This window comes from Mercenaria mercenaria, chromosome 2 (assembly GCF_021730395.1).
Source record: "Mercenaria mercenaria strain notata chromosome 2, MADL_Memer_1, whole genome shotgun sequence".
Lineage (NCBI taxonomy): Eukaryota > Metazoa > Mollusca > Bivalvia > Venerida > Veneridae > Mercenaria > Mercenaria mercenaria.
Genome location: NC_069362.1, coordinates 52,994,960 through 53,012,730, shown reverse-complemented (window position 1 = coordinate 53,012,730; position 17,771 = coordinate 52,994,960). Strand labels below are relative to the sequence as shown.

Sequence of the window (17,771 nt, the reverse complement as noted above, 5' to 3'; positions counted from 1 at the left end):
GGCGCAAAGGCGAATTTGTTAGCGCAAAGTGAAATTGACCCAGAGGAAACCCTGTAATGAAATATTATAATGAAGGTTTTGGAAATAACCAAGTCAATGATGTTTTTGATAAAAGCCATAATATATGAGTGAAAATTGTCTTGTCATCAAATTTAATAAATTAATAATGTTAAAACAAGAAGTTACATACCAGTTTCCAGCCCATTTTCCATTTCATTAAATAAAATGTTAATTCCTGGATCATTGGCATAAACTTCAATTGTCATAGCCATATATATTTCAATATTTTTCCAGGAATGTTTGCTACACACTTTCAAAAGGATTAGCAGTGATTGGTCTGATAGAGAAATGCCTTCTGTCTAATCTATTTCCTGTAGTTTCTTTAATTACTAAACTTCTGAAATTCTGACTCATCTCACAGAAAGCTGCTATAAATTGTTAAGATCATAAAACCAGTTCAATCTTATACTTTCTGTCAATGCCTTAAAAACTAATGCATTCATGTTGCCTCCTATCTAAAAAGTGAATCTTCTGTTTCTCAATAATAGATACACCACAAGTTTTGATGGGAATGAAACTTATCAAATCCATTACCATTTAATGTCACTATTTCAGTCTCTTAGGTGAACATTATTACTTGTTTTATCTCTTCATGTCTTACAGAGAAAGAAAGTTTACAGTTAATCATTTCAATCATCTTGCAGGTATTTAAATGCAACTGAATTACTTTCTCAACTTGGGAGCATTTTTCTGAAGAAAATAGTAACAAAACATAAAGACTGGGCATTAAGGGTTTCTATTATTCAAAACTGTAATCTGATGTAACCTATTACAAGACTATTAAACCTATTGGTCAAGAAGAACATACAGAAATTCTAAGTACTTCCGCTGAAGCAGTAGACTAGCCACTAGACTGATAATAATATATTTCCACATTTTTCCCTTTTTTTTGACGAATTTAATTTCATAGAGACAAAAGCCAGTCTATTTTAGAGATTTTCACAGAGGAATGATGTTGAAATTATGATATTGGACATAGAATATAGACTGGCTCAGTTCACTACATTTAATCATAAAAATGTAAAAAAGATAATATCATAGTCTAGGAGCTAGTCTACTGAAGCAGGTGCTAGCAAACTTGAGATGTAATTCCATTGCATTTTGTGAACAGACTGTATCACCTCCCCAAGTCTGCTACAGCTCCAATATAATGTTTTCAATTGTTTTGCATCCCCAAATATAGTTCAGTGCAATAGAAACAAAATGCAAACAAGGAGGAAAATATCAGGACTCCATGGATTGGTCGACTCTACTTTGAAGTTGAACACTAAATTGTATTATATCTTTTTTAGATGACAGTATTAAGGTCAAACTATTTCCTTATTAATCATAATGGGTTACAGAATATCTTTTGTTTTTACTGTAAAATATTTAACCCCATTTTCAATTCCATATGACACAGTTGAAAGAAAACATTCAAAAGGTTTAGGCTTTTGATATTTATCATTTTTACAATGTGACTGATTACAAATATTGTAATTATGTTTCTCTTAATCAAATTATGTTGATCTTAAATAGTTACTACTTTGACATAATTTAGTTAAATATCAGTTCCATTGGATGCAACTATATCATAACATTCATGAGAGTTTCTTACTAGATCAAGGGTGTTTTATGAACAACAAGCAAATTCGATGAATTGGTATCCCCGCCGAATGGGTCTGTGGTGAGGAATGGCAAAGAAATATATCTGGCAAAAAGTTAAGGATTTTACTAAGAAGCAAATAATTTCATTAGTCAGGATCAATTTAACAGAAAATAAATGTTTTGAGTTTAAACATTTTTGCCTTCGGAGGCACCAAGTGTTGCTGTTTAACATGTACATTTGTACATTAAAGGACAGATGTCCTTAAGAGAGCACAATCAAGTAATGGAACGTGGGTGGGGCGGGGGAGGAGTTTGACCGGGTGAGGGTACAAAACTTCTCATGTTGATTATAAATATTGATGGAAATTAAGAAAAATAAAAAAAAACTGTTGTTGGGTTGGGGGTGTGTGCATGACCGGGGTAGTGGAGGTGACTGGATGGAGGAGAGGGGGGTGGGGGGGTGACCAAGGCAAGGTGGTGACCAGGTGTGGGTACACAACTTCACATGTTGATAATAAATGTTCATGGAAAAAAAATATGAAAGAAGTTTAATGAAATTCTACCAAATGGTTAGTTTGTTTTGTACAAATATGTGGATTTTTAAACAATTAAAGGGCAATAACTCTGAAGTTACTCAAGAGATCCTGACGAAATTGTGTGTGCACTACCACATGATGGGGTGATCTAAATTCAATTTAAGATTCATAGTTCTAGGTCAAATATGTCAAAAGTTACGGAGCAGAAATTGCCATATTTATAGTACCCTATATAGTTAACACTAGAAACTACTAAGGCCTATAACTCTTGTGTTACTTGGGCAATCTGACTAAAACTTGACGTGCCTCATTTCCCTATAGTGGTGAACCTGTATATGAAGTTTTATTTAAATATTCCAACTCATTTCCAAGATATGGCCCCGAATGGATAATGCCAAAACTATATCCCTCCGCCTTCGGCGGGGATAATATTATGGCAAAACAGGTAGGTATAGTTACATGTACTAAAATTAACCGAACAGTCATTTCGTTTTTCTGTAGTGCATACATTAATCATTTATGTCATATTGGAAAGAATCAAAGAAAGTTTGTACTGACTGAACTGAACACACCCCTGAAGTAAGGTACTCTGCCAAATGCTGAGCAAATTTTGGCTTATGTTGTGGCTGATCCCATTAGTGTATAAAGGGGTAGTGTTAATCAACAATAAAAACAAGAGTTGTCACAGGAGACAGCGCGCTCGACTATTTCGATATTGGATAGTGAAACTGGGCACATCTGTGGAAACTGGAGCTGTCACTGGAGTGTTCAATGACTCCAATGGTGGATGAAGATATTGCACAATAGCTTGAGTCTGTGTCAAAAATATTCAGTAATAAGAGAGGTATAGATAACGCGTATCAAAACACTATACAAGTATAATTCTAAGCAAAAAGGGGGCATAATTAATAAAAATATTGGTGCAAGAGTTATGCACCTTGTGTCATATGATGTAGGTGATGATGTGGGACAACTACTTCAAGTTTGAATCAAATCCATTTTGTAATAACTGAGATATAGTGAAAATGCATCAAAATTAACCTTAAATTCTAAGTAAAAGGGGGCATAATTCATGGAAAATTGGTGCCTGGTTATGCACCTTGTGTCATATGATGTGGGTGATAAGGTGGAACAACTGTTTTAAGTTTGAATCAAATCCGTTTGGTAATAACTGAGATAGAGTGAAAGTGTATCAAAACTTTAACCTGAAATTCTAAGAAAAAAAGGGGGGGGGGATAATTCATGAAATATTGGTGCAAGAGTTATGGCCCTTGTGTCATATGATGTTAGTGATGATGTTGAACAACTATTTTAAGTTTGAATCAAATCCATTTAGTAATAACTGAGATATAGTGAAAGTGCATCAAAACTTTAACCTGAAATTCTAAGTAAAAGAGGGATAATTCATTAAATATTGGTACCAGAGTTATGGGCCTTGTGCCATATGATGTGGGAGATGATGTGGAACAACTACTTTCAGTCTGAATCAAATCCATTTAGGAATAAATGAGATAGAGTGAAAGTGCATCAAAACTTTAACCTGAAATTCCAAGTAAAAAGGGGGGATAATTCATGAAATATTGGTGTGAGAGTTATGGCCCTTGGGCCATATGATGTGGGTGATGATGAGGAATAACTATTTTAAGTTTGAAGCAAATCCATCAAGTAATAACAAAGATAAAGAGAGAGTGCATCAAAACTTTAACCAAAGTGCAGACGCAGAAGGATGCCGACGCCGGGTCGAGTAGGATAGCTCTCCATACTTCGTATAGTCGAGCTAAAAATCTTTATACAGCTTGAGTAAAAAGGTAAAATAGTGTATTTGCAGGATATCATGATGCAGTTATCTGTCATCTAAAGTCCATCCTAGTGTACAATGCAAAAACATGCAAAAAGAAAATCTAGAAAAAAAAGGTCATACCAACACTATATCATATCTCTCACCTAGATACCCAAACATAGTTTCAGTTAATGTAAAAGATAAATAAGTGGGCAACTGACCTAGCTAGTTCCACAGATGACCCAGTCTCCAATCTGACCTTAGTTTCATTAAGACTAACATTCTGACATAGTTTCTTGTACTTATGTAGAAAATGTGGGTCTAAAATACAAGGCTTTTCTGTGAATTGCATTCTGTAAATCTGACCTTAGTTTCATTAAGACTAACATTCTGACATAGTTTCATGTGTATCTAATATAGAAAATGTGGGTCTAAAATACAAGGCTTTTCTGTGAATTGACCTGTAACCTAATTTTTATTCTTAATGGCTCATTTTCTTACATTAAAGAATATTCACAAAGATGATGGAGAAGTGCAGTTAGCTTTTCCAATGAATGGAGCTAGTGACAAAGATGACCTAGCTTCAGCCTAGACCCTGATTTCCTAGACATTAACATTCTGACCAGGTTTTATGTAAATCAGGCAGTAATTTTGCCCTTCAGGGTGTTTTAGTATGAGATGACTCCAGATAACCCAGTTTCTAACTCTCTTACCCTAAATGAAGAATGCATAGTTCGAAAATTCATGTCCTGAAACCTTTAATTGCCACAATTTCATTTTAACTTTATAAAATAGATATCAAGAGGCCGAAATCACTCGCCTAAGTTGCTCACCTGAAGAAAACTTAACCATCTGAATTTGCTCCTAACTAGGTTTGGTGAAAATCCTTTAAGCTTACCATTAAAACAAAAGTTATTTGGCTATTTTTTCTATAATTTGCTGTCACCCACCAAAATACTCATAGCCATCAGAAGAAATTATTCAAAGGTGTTTCTACTTTAACTCTAGTGTCCCCTAAAAGGGACCAAGAGCACCCCTTTGAAACAAATTTGGCATAAGACCTTATGATAATGCTACAGACCAAGTTTCAGCAAGTTTCAGGAAGATCCATCAAGCTGTTCATGAGAAGAAGTACTTTAAAGACATTTCTATTTTAAGCTCTAGTGGCCCCTAAAAAGGGCCAAGGCTCCCAAATAAACAAACATGGTAAAAGACCTTATAATGATGCTCCAGACAAGGTTTGATGAAGACCCATCAAGCAGTTCATTTTAAGGCATTTCTATTTTTAACTCCAGCGGCCCCTAAAAGAGCCCAAGCACACCACAGTTGAACAAATTTTGGAGGACCTTAAAATGATGCTACAGACCAAGTTTGATGAAGATCCATTGAGTGGTTCATAAGAAGAAATTGTTAAAAGCTATTTTTAGACCTTGCAGCCCCTACAAACCCCAATTTGAACAAATCATGGAGAGGACTTTATAATGATGCTGCAAACCATCTTTGATGAAGATCCATCCAGCAGTTCATGAGAAGAGGTTGTTTTAAAGGTATTTCTAATTTTAGCTTTAGGGACCCCTTAAAAGGGCCAAATGCACCCATTTGTATGAAACTGGGAAAGAACCTTATAAAAATGCTACAGACCAAGTCTGATGAAGATCCATCCAGCAGTTCATGAGAAGAAGTCTTTTAAAGGTATTTCTAATTTAAGTGCCCTCATTTGTAAACAAGAGCACCGCAATGTGAAGCAATTTATGCCCGAAGGTATGACCTTTGACCCCTAAGTGTGACCTTGACGCCAGCCATCCGAAACATGTCGTCTCGATGTGGTGAACATTTGTGCCATGTTTCTTTAAAATCCTTCAAGCAGTTAAAGAGTTACAGAACGAACATGAAACAAAGTCATATGACCTTTAACCCCTAAGTGTGACCTTGACCTTGAAGCGAGCCATCCAAAACATGCGCTCTGCATGTTGTCTCGATGTTGTGAACATTTGTGTTAAGTTTCTTCGAAATCCTTCAAAGGGTTCAAAAGTTACACAGCGGACACGAAATTGCTAACGGACAGACGGACACCAGCGTCATAGCATAATACTTCCCTTTGGGCGTAAGAAAATTGGGAGAGGACCTTATAATGATCCTAAAGACCAAGTTTGATGAAGATCCATCAAGCAGTTCATGAGAGGTATTTCTAATTTTAGCTCTGGCGGCCCTTAAAAGGGGCCAATTGCCCCAATTAGAATAAAATTGGGAGAGGACCTTTTAATGATGCTACAGACAAAGTTTGCTAGAGATCCATCAAGCAATTCATAAGCAGAAGTCCTTTAAGTCTTAGGTATTTTTGTTTTTAGGTTAGTGGCCCCAAAAGGGGCCATTAGTTCCCCCATTTGAACAAAGTTGGGGGAAGACCTTATAATGATGCTACAGACCAAGTTTGATGAAGATCCATTGAGTGGTTCATGAGAAAAAGTCTTTTAAAGATTTTTCTATTTTTAGCTCTAGTGGTCCCAAAAAGGGGCCAAGTACCCCCATTTGAATACAATTGGGAGAGGTTCTTATAATGATGCTACAGACCAAGTTTAATGAAGATCCATCCAGCGGTTCATAAGAAGAAGTCATTTCAAGGTATTTCTAATCTTAGTTCTAGCAGCCCGTAAAAGAGGCCAAGTGCCCCCATTTCAACAAACTTGGGAGAGGACCTTATAATGATGCTACAGACCAAGTTTAATGAAGATCCATCAAGCAGTTCATGAGAAGAGGTTCTTTAAAGGTTTTTCTATTTTTAGCTCTGGCGGCTCCTAAAAGGGGTCAAGGTGAACCATTTGAATAAACTTGATAAAGGTCTATGCTATGATGCTACTGACTAAGTTTGGTGTAATTCTGACAAGTTGTTTCAGAGGAGAAGATGTTTAAGTAAAAATGTTGAGGCAGGATGATGGACGCCGGATGCCATACTATAATCCACCTATACTAATAGCTCACCCTGAACAAAGTTCAGGTGAGCTAATAATACATATTATTACATATTTTTACCTTATTATTTAAAGAGAAGCAATTCTGGTAAAATCAAACAACAACAGGAGGGCAATAGTGGCCCGAAGTTACTTTCCTGAACTTGACTATTTGACCTTGAGTATATGTCATGAACCATAACAACTGTGTTTAGAACAAGAGCTCGTAGAACACGAAATGCCCCCCCTTGATGCATTCAGTAATGGCACAAGGAACAGAAATTATTTGGTCATTGTACACAAAAGTTCTACTATTCTGGGTCAATGTGACCTTGACCTTTGACCTACTGACCTCAAAATCAATAGGGGTCATCTGCTGGTCATGATCAACCTCCCTATTAAGTTTCTTGATCCTAAGCCAAAGCATTCTCAAGTTATTGTCCTGAAACGGTTTAACTGTTCTGGGTCACTTTGACCCTGACCTTTGACCTACTGACCTTAAAATCAATAGGGGTCATCTGCTGGTCCTCCCTATCAAGTTTCGTGATCCTAGGCCCAAGCATTCTCAAGTTATTGTCTGGAAACGGTTTAATTGTTCCAAGTCACTTTGACCTTAACCTTTGACCTACTGACCTCAAAATCAAAAGGGGTTATCTGCTAGTCATGACCAACCTCCCTATCAACTTTCATCATCCTAGACCCAAGCATTCTTGAGTTATCATACGGAAATCGTTTACTGTTTCGGGTTGCTGTGTCCTGGACCTTTGACCTACTGACCTCAAAATCAATAGGGGTCATCTGCTGGTCATGACTAACCTCCCTATCAAGTTTCATGATCCTAGGTGCAAGCATTCTTGAGTTATCATCCGAAAACCATTTAACTGTTCCAGGTCACTGTGACCTTGACCTTTGACCTAATGGCCTCAAAATCAATAGGGGTCGTCTGCTGGTCATGATCAATCTCCCTATCAACTTTCATGATCCTAGGCCCAAGCGTTCTTGAGTTATCATCCGGAAACCGTTTAACTGTTCCAGGTCACTGTGACCTTGACCTTTGACCGACTGACCTCAAAATCAATAGGGGTCATCTGCTGGTCATGCTAACCTCCCTATCAACTTTCATGATCCTAGGCTCAAGCGTTCTTCAGTTATCATCCGGAAACCAATTGGTCTACATACCGACAGACCGTCCGACCGACCTACCGACATCTGTAAAACAATAATTTATACCCATCCTTCTTCGAAGGGGGGCATAATAAACTAGTGGCCCCTAAAATAGGCCAAGTACCACCATTTGAAAAAATTGGGACAAGACTTTACAATGATGCCGTACAGACTAAGTTTCATGAATATCCATCAAGCAGTCCATGAAAAGAGTCATATAAAGGTTTTTCTAATGTTAGCTAAGAGGTGAACAAATTTTGGAGAGGATCTTACAATGATGTCTTACAATGATGTTTAAGACCAAGTCTGAGGAAGATCCATTAAGGAGGTAGGTTACCTTGTTACAAGGGTAAATTCAAATTTGTTGAATTGCAGCAATTATTTGTATTTCGTATAATTTAATGTTTTAGCTGCTACAATCTCAATTCCGTTTATCTCTGTCCCAAGTACAATTTTTATCCAGGTTTGAAGTACATGACCCTCCAAAGGTATTTTATATTGAAAGAAGAAGGAAAATATTTAACACTTTTCAGTGTATTTGGTTTTCATTGTTATCCGTAGAAGTCTGCATAATTGATAATTTTACTAGTATGCGTGTTAGCTTTCTAATATAAGCTTAAAATGTATATGTCGCGGGGCTCAAGTTTCCATGGTAACGCTTTTTCTCTCATTTTTAAACAACTATGTATGAAAACGGGTTTTTCAACGGCTTCAGTGCCATTCTGTTAATGACCAACATGGAATATTTGGGTAATATAATTGGCAAAATACCAAGCACTTCACATTTTTGGTACACATTTTTTCTTAAAGTTTAAAGTAACCATGGCAACAGAGATGTTTAAAATAGCTTATATCTTGCTTTTTATCGTAATTTCTTATAAAAAATATTACATAAAAATATCTTTCTTGTTTATGTAGCTTGAAAACATCTTATATCTAACGTAAGTAATATTTTCGTGTTATTTGCATATATTTAAACAAATTTCACAGCTTAAAATACTTGCAGCAAAGCCCCTCGTCTGACATTTTTTATGAAAAAATCATTCTGCATGCTGCTATTATTCTCATGGATATTGTTGAAATACAAATAAAAAGCCGAAGCTGTGTTCCTTAATAGACCAGTGTCAACACTTTTGATTTTTACTTTTAGATATATAGGTCACAGGCTTCGTTTCCATGGTAACATCAGTTTAGTTCAAGAAACAACAATTTTATACTGAAATTTGAACAATTTTAGAGCTTAGTTTTAGTATATAAGTAACAAATTATCAAAGAAACTGGAAAATAGGTATTGCAAATCAAACTGCCCAATTTTTATTTGAAAATGGCCGTAATAAGTAATTTAACCTTTCAACCAACTATATTCCCAATAACAACAGTTACCATCATCCATTTTCTTACATTCCGCATAACATTTCAATATCACTAAATAAAAAATGCAAAATTTTTATCATTATTCAAAGCAAAAGACTTATAATAAATATTTCAGCAAATAATGGCTGTTTAAAATTAGTTCAAATAAAGAAAATGCACAGAATTATGTACTTTCAAAATAAAAGCTATTAATTTTGCGCGGTAACTGACACGTAATGGCATGATGTCAATGACGTCATTTTAAGGCAACAATGTTTTGAAGCATTTCTGCGGCAATTTATTCATTATTTCTGCATTATTAAACCATTAAGCATCAGATCGGAGGCAGGTTCATGATTTTTTTTTTTTCAAAAGAATGAATATACAAACACATTTAGTTTGTCGTAAACGTCGTCGTAAATCGTCACGTTAGCTTCCGGTTGGACATGCGCACATAAAAATATCAAGGTAACCTACCTTAAAGGTATTTTTAATTTTAGGTAAGATGTGAGATATGAGCATTTTGCCTAATCGTGAGGTTATACCTCCTGTGAGCAAGCCCTATCATCTTACAGTTCATGAAAGCTTGTCTCTAATTGTAATGTTTAAACAAAAATTCATTGACAGATGGATGGAGAAAGTATGATCACAATAGCTCACCACTGAACTTTTTGTGCTCAGGTGAGCTAAAAATTTCAACAACAACATACATGCATGTATAACAATACTGAATGTGCTTGTACAGAAAGCTAGACACTAAACTACAATACTATATACATGCCATGCTAGCAAGAAATACTGAAACTCTGAAAGAAAATTATATATAATGAAATATATACTGAAAGTTCAAAAATACAACACAAAACTTCTGGAACAATCAAAGTCATTTTCAATTTGAAATACAAATTTCAATGGCCTGCTTTTGTTAAATAACAGCAACTCTTATAGTAAGAGCCATAGAAGCATAGCACGCTCAACTACTCAAAAATGTTTACCAATAGAAAAGTGAAAAAATGACATTTAACAGAGGAAGTAATACAAAGTTTTTTAGTTGTGTGTGTGTTGTGGGTTGGAGAGTGGGTATGAGGGAGACTAAGAAACAATATGAGATATAAGTAAGTGAGGTTTGAGGATTATGGGGGCAGTAGCTAAAAACATATAGAGAAATTGGGAGGCTAAATACCAGCACTATTACAATATGACCCTAGTGACCTTGACCTTAACAGACTAATGCTTATGCGAAGTCTGATGACAACAGGGGCAGTAATTGACAAGCAAATTCAATGAATTGGTATCTTACGCTGAATGGGATAAAGGCACTTGTTTTCAAAATGGATGTCAGTTTGGTCACAATGTGTCATTCCTTACACAAGTTACATATTTTTAGTAAAAGCACCTCATTTCTAACAGGTTATTGATTAAAAACCGTTTATATCTTAAGTACAATTGTAACAATGACCTTGACCCAAGCAATACCAAAATGCAATTGAAGCTTGGTCTCTGTGTAAATTTACGTCTCTTTCCTAACTGAAGTTATGAATAAAAATATTTTTTCTATTTTTTAGTAATACTGTCCTAGACCTTGACCAAAGCAACCCAAAATGCAACTGAATCAACTACCAATTACACTAATTTTACCCTTACTAATAAATTATTGACTGAGAAGCATTTTTCCATATTTAGTTACAATGACCTAGATCCAAGCCACTAAAAATGCAGCAAATGGTATCTATTTCCTAACTGAAACTATTGTGAGAAAACCATTTCTCTGTTTTAAAACCTTGAAAAAAGCAACCAAAAATACAACTTAAACCATGCCTCCATGCAAGCTTCCAAAATTCCATGTTTGGTCACAAGACCTTATTGCTAACTGGTTATTGAGTAGAAAAAAAATTCCAATTTTTAGTGTCAGCTATCTTGACAAGTTGACCCCCAAATACCAAAGCACATACACCAGTCTCCAAGAAAGCTACATACAGTCGAACTTCGATGGCTCGAACTCGAGGGTCCCGTGGAAATTAGTTCGAGTTTTCCGTTGTTCGAGCCATCCAAATGGCGGCCATTTTGAATTTGGGAATTCGAGGGCATGATGTGTTACAGACCTTACATCGTAATATATTGTCATATTGTACCTAATGTGTGTATGATACGATGATAAATACAAGAGGACCATGATGGTCCTGAATCGCTCACCTATCTCCACATGACCCAGTGTTCAACTGAGTATGACATCGTTATTTCTATTATTTGACATAGTGACCTAGTTTTTGAGCACATTAACCAAAACATTCAAATAAAAATTCTGACCAATTTTTGAAATCCGTTGAAAAAAGAGCTAGAGAGGTCACAAGGCTTTTCTATAATTAGACCTAATGACCTATTTTGGAAGCACGTGACGCATTTAAATTCATGACCGTATGTTTAGCAACAATGTTGAACATTCTCACCAATTTTCATAAGATCTCGTAAAAATTAGCTCTATCGAGGAGGTTCAAGATTTTTCTTTTTTCGAATGAACCACTTATTGTCTAACTAGTTGTTGAATCGTCACTACCCGTTCGAACTGCCCTAGAATCATCAAGGAACATTCTCACCTAATTTTCATGAAGATCATGAGAATATGGCCTCTAGGAGGTAACCCTGTTTTCCTATCTTTCAGTCCTATGACTAGTTTATTGACCACGTTTAACCAAATTTTGAATCGACTTAGAATATCACAAATGAACATCTGACAATATTTCATGAAAAATTCATGAAAAATATGCTTAAGAGGTCAAAGGATTCTATTTTCTAGATCACTGACACATAATATTTATATACACCATGACCTAGATTCGAAACTACCTGATATCTCAAGGTAAAATTTTGACCAATTTCATGAAAGTCCATTGAAAATATACGCCTCTAGAGGACATCAAGAGTTTTCCATTTAATTTACAACTGACCTGTTTTTGTACATAACAGACCCAGTTTCGAACTCGACCATAGAACATACACGTGAATATCTACAAAATTTTCCATGAAGAAGTGAAAAATGGCCATTAAAGAGAAGGTAAACAAGGTTTTTTAGTTTTTGATTTTGGACAGTTATGACCGCAGGACCAGTTCGAACTATGACTAATATCATCAAGGTGACATTATGAGCATATTCTAGAAGAAATATCATGAAAATTGGCCTAGAAGTCACAGTTTTTCTATTTACAGATTATGCCCTAGTTTGTAACCCACCTTGAACCAGTTCTGAATTGACTAGACATCAGGAGAAATTTGACACAAATTTCATGAAGTATGCTTGTGAATATGGCCTTTAAGAGGTCACAAGGTCTTGTCATTTTAGACCTAAGTACCTAGTTTTTGTACACCTATCACGTTGAAACCCGTTTGAACTTGACAATGTAACATCACGACCAAGCATATTGACTAATATCATTAAAGTTCATGAAAATTTAGTCCTCTAATGAAGTAGATCACAAAGGTTTTTTTCTATTTTTAGACTACTGACCTAGTTTTGACCCACCAAAATGCCCGTATACCGAATTGACCTAATATTCATCAAGGTAACATTCTGAAAATTTTCATATGAAGACTTGATCAAATAATAATGCAGCTAAGAGTTCACAATAGTTTTTTCTATTTTTAGAACCTTAAAAAGACCTAATTTTGAACGGCATGCCCCATCATTCCGAACTGTTGACCTAGATATCATCAAGTTATAGAACAAATTCGACAATTTTATAAGTCCATTGAAAATGTGACCCCCTCAAGATAGGTCACAAGAAAGTCTACGGAACAGCAGACGGGGCCTGAACGCAGTCGGACGCACTGACGCATTGAACTGGACGAGGCGATGGTACCAGACGCATCACAATATACTTGTCACTTTGTGACCAATGTGATGACTAAATAAAAAACGAACGCTGAAATATGCTTTATTATTCATTTTCAAACATGACATAGATACGAAAAAGAAAAACACAGATAAAACACTAATATGATTATAAGAATTTGGTGAAGACAGCATCAAACAGAAATACATGAAAAGCAAACCTTTATGAATCATTGTCCAGCACAAATATTATCAAATATATTGCGTTCCAGTAGCCGACTTAGCTATTCCCTATTTCCGGGTCATTTACTTTGATTAGCGATGCTAAAGCAGTATGAAAGTTGACATCGGATCTCCCGTTTTAACGCAGAAAAAATAAAGACAGACATTGCTCAATTATTTTAAATAATTTTATTCGAAGCCCCATTAAAGCATTGCAGTGAACGAAAGTCACTTTGTTTAATTTGTTTGTCGTATACCGACGCTAATTACATAAGCGTGTGAAAATTACGCATGCGCCGCTTAAAGGGGAAGCTTTGCGAATGTCTGGCAGAGATGTGAAAAACTTTGTAAACACAAGCCATTCCGGCAACAAATTGTCTGTTCGACTGAATAGGCGTAATTATCACTGTAATCAGGCCGAGGGGACCACCAAATGAGTTCGAGCGTTCGAATTTTCGAAGTTCGAGCGATCCGAGGTAGAACTATATAGAATAAAGAAGGCATAAATTCGGGACCGGGCGAAGAGTTCGAGCGATCCCGGGTGTTCGAAAGATCCGAGTTCGAGCCACCGAAGTTCAACTGTACATGTATGTACTAAGCATGGACCTATACCATCTGCAAAGAAATACCATAACTCTTTTGTTCCTCCACCAATATCACTGAAACTTGAAGGGCTGCATTTCCTAATAAATGTTAATATTTTATAATGACCATGATTTAATGAAATACCCCAATTCATCTCTTAGTTATGGCTCCAGACTGACACAAACACAAATATGTACTATACATAAGTACAAAGGCCTATTCAAGCAATTTTTCTGGAACATGTGAACTTTAAGCTGAATGTGTCAGCAATGTCTACGCCAGGGCAAGTACAACAACCCTCCTTATTCTTCAAATAGTCAAGTTAAAAAATGATGAAAATGACTTTGGTTGCCCAACCATTTACAAAACAGGGCAAAATATGCTGCTATACAATATATAGATAAAAGAGGGCACTCAATCAAACATGAAAACAAACCCTTTGGTGTCCAGACTGCACTTGAGCCTGGTTTTCTGTTGCTATGGTTACTGACAGCCTGGTTACCAGGCACTGGGTTACCTTGAATTCCTAGGTAACCATGACCATGGTAACCAGTAGGCAGGTCATCACCATGGTGATGCTCACTAGCAACATCGTGAACAAATGGTTCTCTGTTTCTTCCTAAAATTGAAAATATTAACAGAAATAAATTGTTAAAATATATGACCACTGCCAGTGAAACTTGACTAGTCTCATATCAAAGTAATGGAAAATCCCATTTTGACTTCTCCCTGCAAAATGGAAATACCTGGACATTTTTCTCTGCAAATTAAAACAAATGTTGATATAGTATAACAAAAGAACTTTCTCAAAAACACAGTCAGATCCAATGTTTCATTAATTGATTTCTTCAACAAATCCCAATGCAGTATTAAACGGACGTGTTTCCTGATTTATGTCACAAAGTTTTCAAAATTTAGCATTCATCTGTTTGTAAAGGAGTTCTGATAAAAACATTCATGATGTCTAACAGTCTCACTTCTATCTATTGCATAGAATCAAAACTTTACCTATGGTGCGGACACTGATGCTTGGGACAGTAGGATAGCTCTCCATATACTTTCTATAATCGAATTAACAAAACTTAACCAAAAATTAGCCGAAAAAAGGGGTATACAGTCTAAGCTGTCTTAAGCAGCCAGCCAAGGGAAGCAGACAATTTGGGGTCATTTTTTTTGGTTTTCTATTATTACTTTACCAGGATACATTGACGTGAATTTGCCTTCACAATACGAATGGTCTTCTGAGTAATCTAAAACTCTGGCGTGTTTTTTTTTTTACAACAAAAATTGTTACTGATAATTTTCCAACTTAAAACAAGTTTGTTTACAATTTCCGCCATTTTTGTTTACGATTTTCGCCATTTTGGTAAGGGAAGCTACTCCCCGCGCTTACTGTCTACGCTTAAATCTACGATTGCCGTTACGTATCGTAAAAGATCGAGTGCTTTATTTTTCTTTCAAACACGAGAAATTTCGTATAGATTTAATAGTATTTTGATGAAAGAAATATAAAAAAATCACAATATTATGCTACTAATTAGATATCGAGTATTATCTTTAACCGAGATCAAACTGTGAACAACAAAATTGACACGAGGTGACACGCTAATTGCCGATAATTACTGGCCATTTGATCTAACAAAAAGAGGTTCACACCTTTGGTTATCAGTTTTAATTGAGAAGCTCATGTCATTTTGTCGTTCTTGTGGTGAAATCACGCGAAACTTAGCAATCACATGTTTCTCAAAAAAATCGGGTATCTTCGGCGATTGTCGCCTAAAAATAATTGGTTTTGGAAGAAACATGGCCGCTGAAAGGGGTCAAATACGGCGGTCGGGGGGCAATTTTTGGTGACCGCTGGCCGCGGACGGGAGGTGGCCACTGAAAAAAGTGATGAAATAGAGGAAAATCCGTCTGGGCATCATAAAATGACCGCTGATCGGAGGTGACCGTAAGTACAGGTTAGACTGTAATTAAACCTGCGCTCTGCACAACAGCTCTACCTTGTCTTTGAATAGTTTAGGTAAAAAAGGAGTTAGTTATATCACTTGCCCTGTGAGGTCACCTCATGTTGTCAAAATCATCTTACATGCAAAATTTTTGTGATGCCACAGAAAGGGTGATAACTTTAAATATTTCACATAGTCAAGTAGTGATTCAAAACAAAAGAAAAATATAGTGTATGAATTTTTGAAATATAATTTAAATGCACAGGACAAAACACATAATTACAGCAATGCATTATACAGTATCAAGTGTAAATCTTTCACTCATTTGTAAAGAAAGAATACACCCAGAAGATATCACATCCAAAATTTATGTGAACTTGAGAAAAAGACAATAAGCAAAGGTCACAGATGATGAGGCAGATAATGAATATGTATGACAGCTGCAATGTTTTATACATATGAAAGTCATCTTTTATGATGTTTGTATTCTACTGACATTAATACCTGTCTGCAGGTTTTACACCTCTTGTACATACTCCATCATTTCAGCTTCCAGCTAAAAACTGGGTATCTTATTGTCAAATGTGTACTGAAATGCCAGCAGAACAATTCCCACAACAATTTCAGAAACAATGCTCCATGCCAATGTGAATGATAAAACAAAATTATTTACATACCTCTATAATATACATTTACTGAATGGCTATCTAGTCCATAGTCAAAACTATCTTACCGAGGTCTGTTTCCTGAGGTTTGAATGACCAAGGGCTAATTATAAGTTATCACTATTGACCGGCATGCTGTACAGTAAGTGTTTTATTACATGACATTAGAAATTTATTATTTAACCGGTCTTATTTTTTTGATTTTAGCCCAAACACACTTGTGCTGAACTACTGACCAGGGAATAGTACAACCTATGGGTATGGTATGGCAATGTACTATTAGTATACGGAGCCATGTAAAATAATTCCTGCGTTTTGCATTACCCTGCATCAAATAGTCTATCACTGTACATACCAATCTTAAGTTTGCTGCTATCTTGCAGTTGTCCTCAACAAATTAATCCTTCAATTATTCCACTTTGAATAGTCCCCTATCAATCTCTACTTCCACAGAAGATAATAAAGAGATGATATCTGGCTGAAAAGCCTAACTCATACCAGCTGAGTAATACCTATGAAATATTGTTAAACAGAGCACCTGTCCTGTATAAATAAATCTTGACCATACTGGACTGTGATGCATCAACCAATGACCAATGACCAGTAATTGACAACCATGATCAGTTTCATAATATCTGTGTAATTAAAACCCTTGAGGGCGGAGAATATGTGTCATAAAGGGGAGTAATATGACAAAGTGCAGACAAAACATAGCATATTTATAAAAATGCCTTGGGTTCTGCATGCCTGTTTAACTTTCCAAACCAGTAATTATTTTGAACTCATTTTGCATCATATCCAAGCCTTACCTACTTTAAGAAAATCATTTTCATAACAGGCCAATTAAGATGCAATGTGTAATAGGCTTAAAGTCTCTTAAAATGTTCAATTATATGAACTTCAGAGTACATGTACATTTGTACTCATATATACCGGCCATTTAATCACCCACTGACAAAATTACTACATATTCATACAGAAAAGGGGTTGGAGGATAGATACAATCTACTCATTCTAAAATACAGGTCACTTTATAGCTGATGTCAACAAATACTCTCACAAACTAACTTAATATGCATGGACATTAAACAACCAC

General features: G+C 35.8%; 1 protein-coding gene across 25 annotated transcripts in view; it reads right to left on the bottom strand.

Moving 5' to 3' along the window:
• The window catches only part of LOC123563976 (sorbin and SH3 domain-containing protein 1-like), a 426,437-nt gene that overhangs the window by 330,838 nt on the left and 77,828 nt on the right, over positions 1-17,771 (bottom strand). For 20 of the 25 annotated variants that reach the window (XM_053536619.1, XM_053536629.1, XM_053536606.1 and 17 more), the window contains exon 4: positions 14,498-14,680. The exons of 3 other annotated variants lie outside the window; for them this stretch is intronic. In XM_053536619.1, coding sequence (XP_053392594.1) covers positions 14,498-14,680 — 183 coding nt within the window. Of the gene's footprint in view, positions 1-190; positions 347-14,497; positions 14,681-17,771 lie in introns of those variants that run through there. 2 more of the 25 variants (XM_053536626.1, XM_053536628.1) reach the window with 1 other exon arrangement.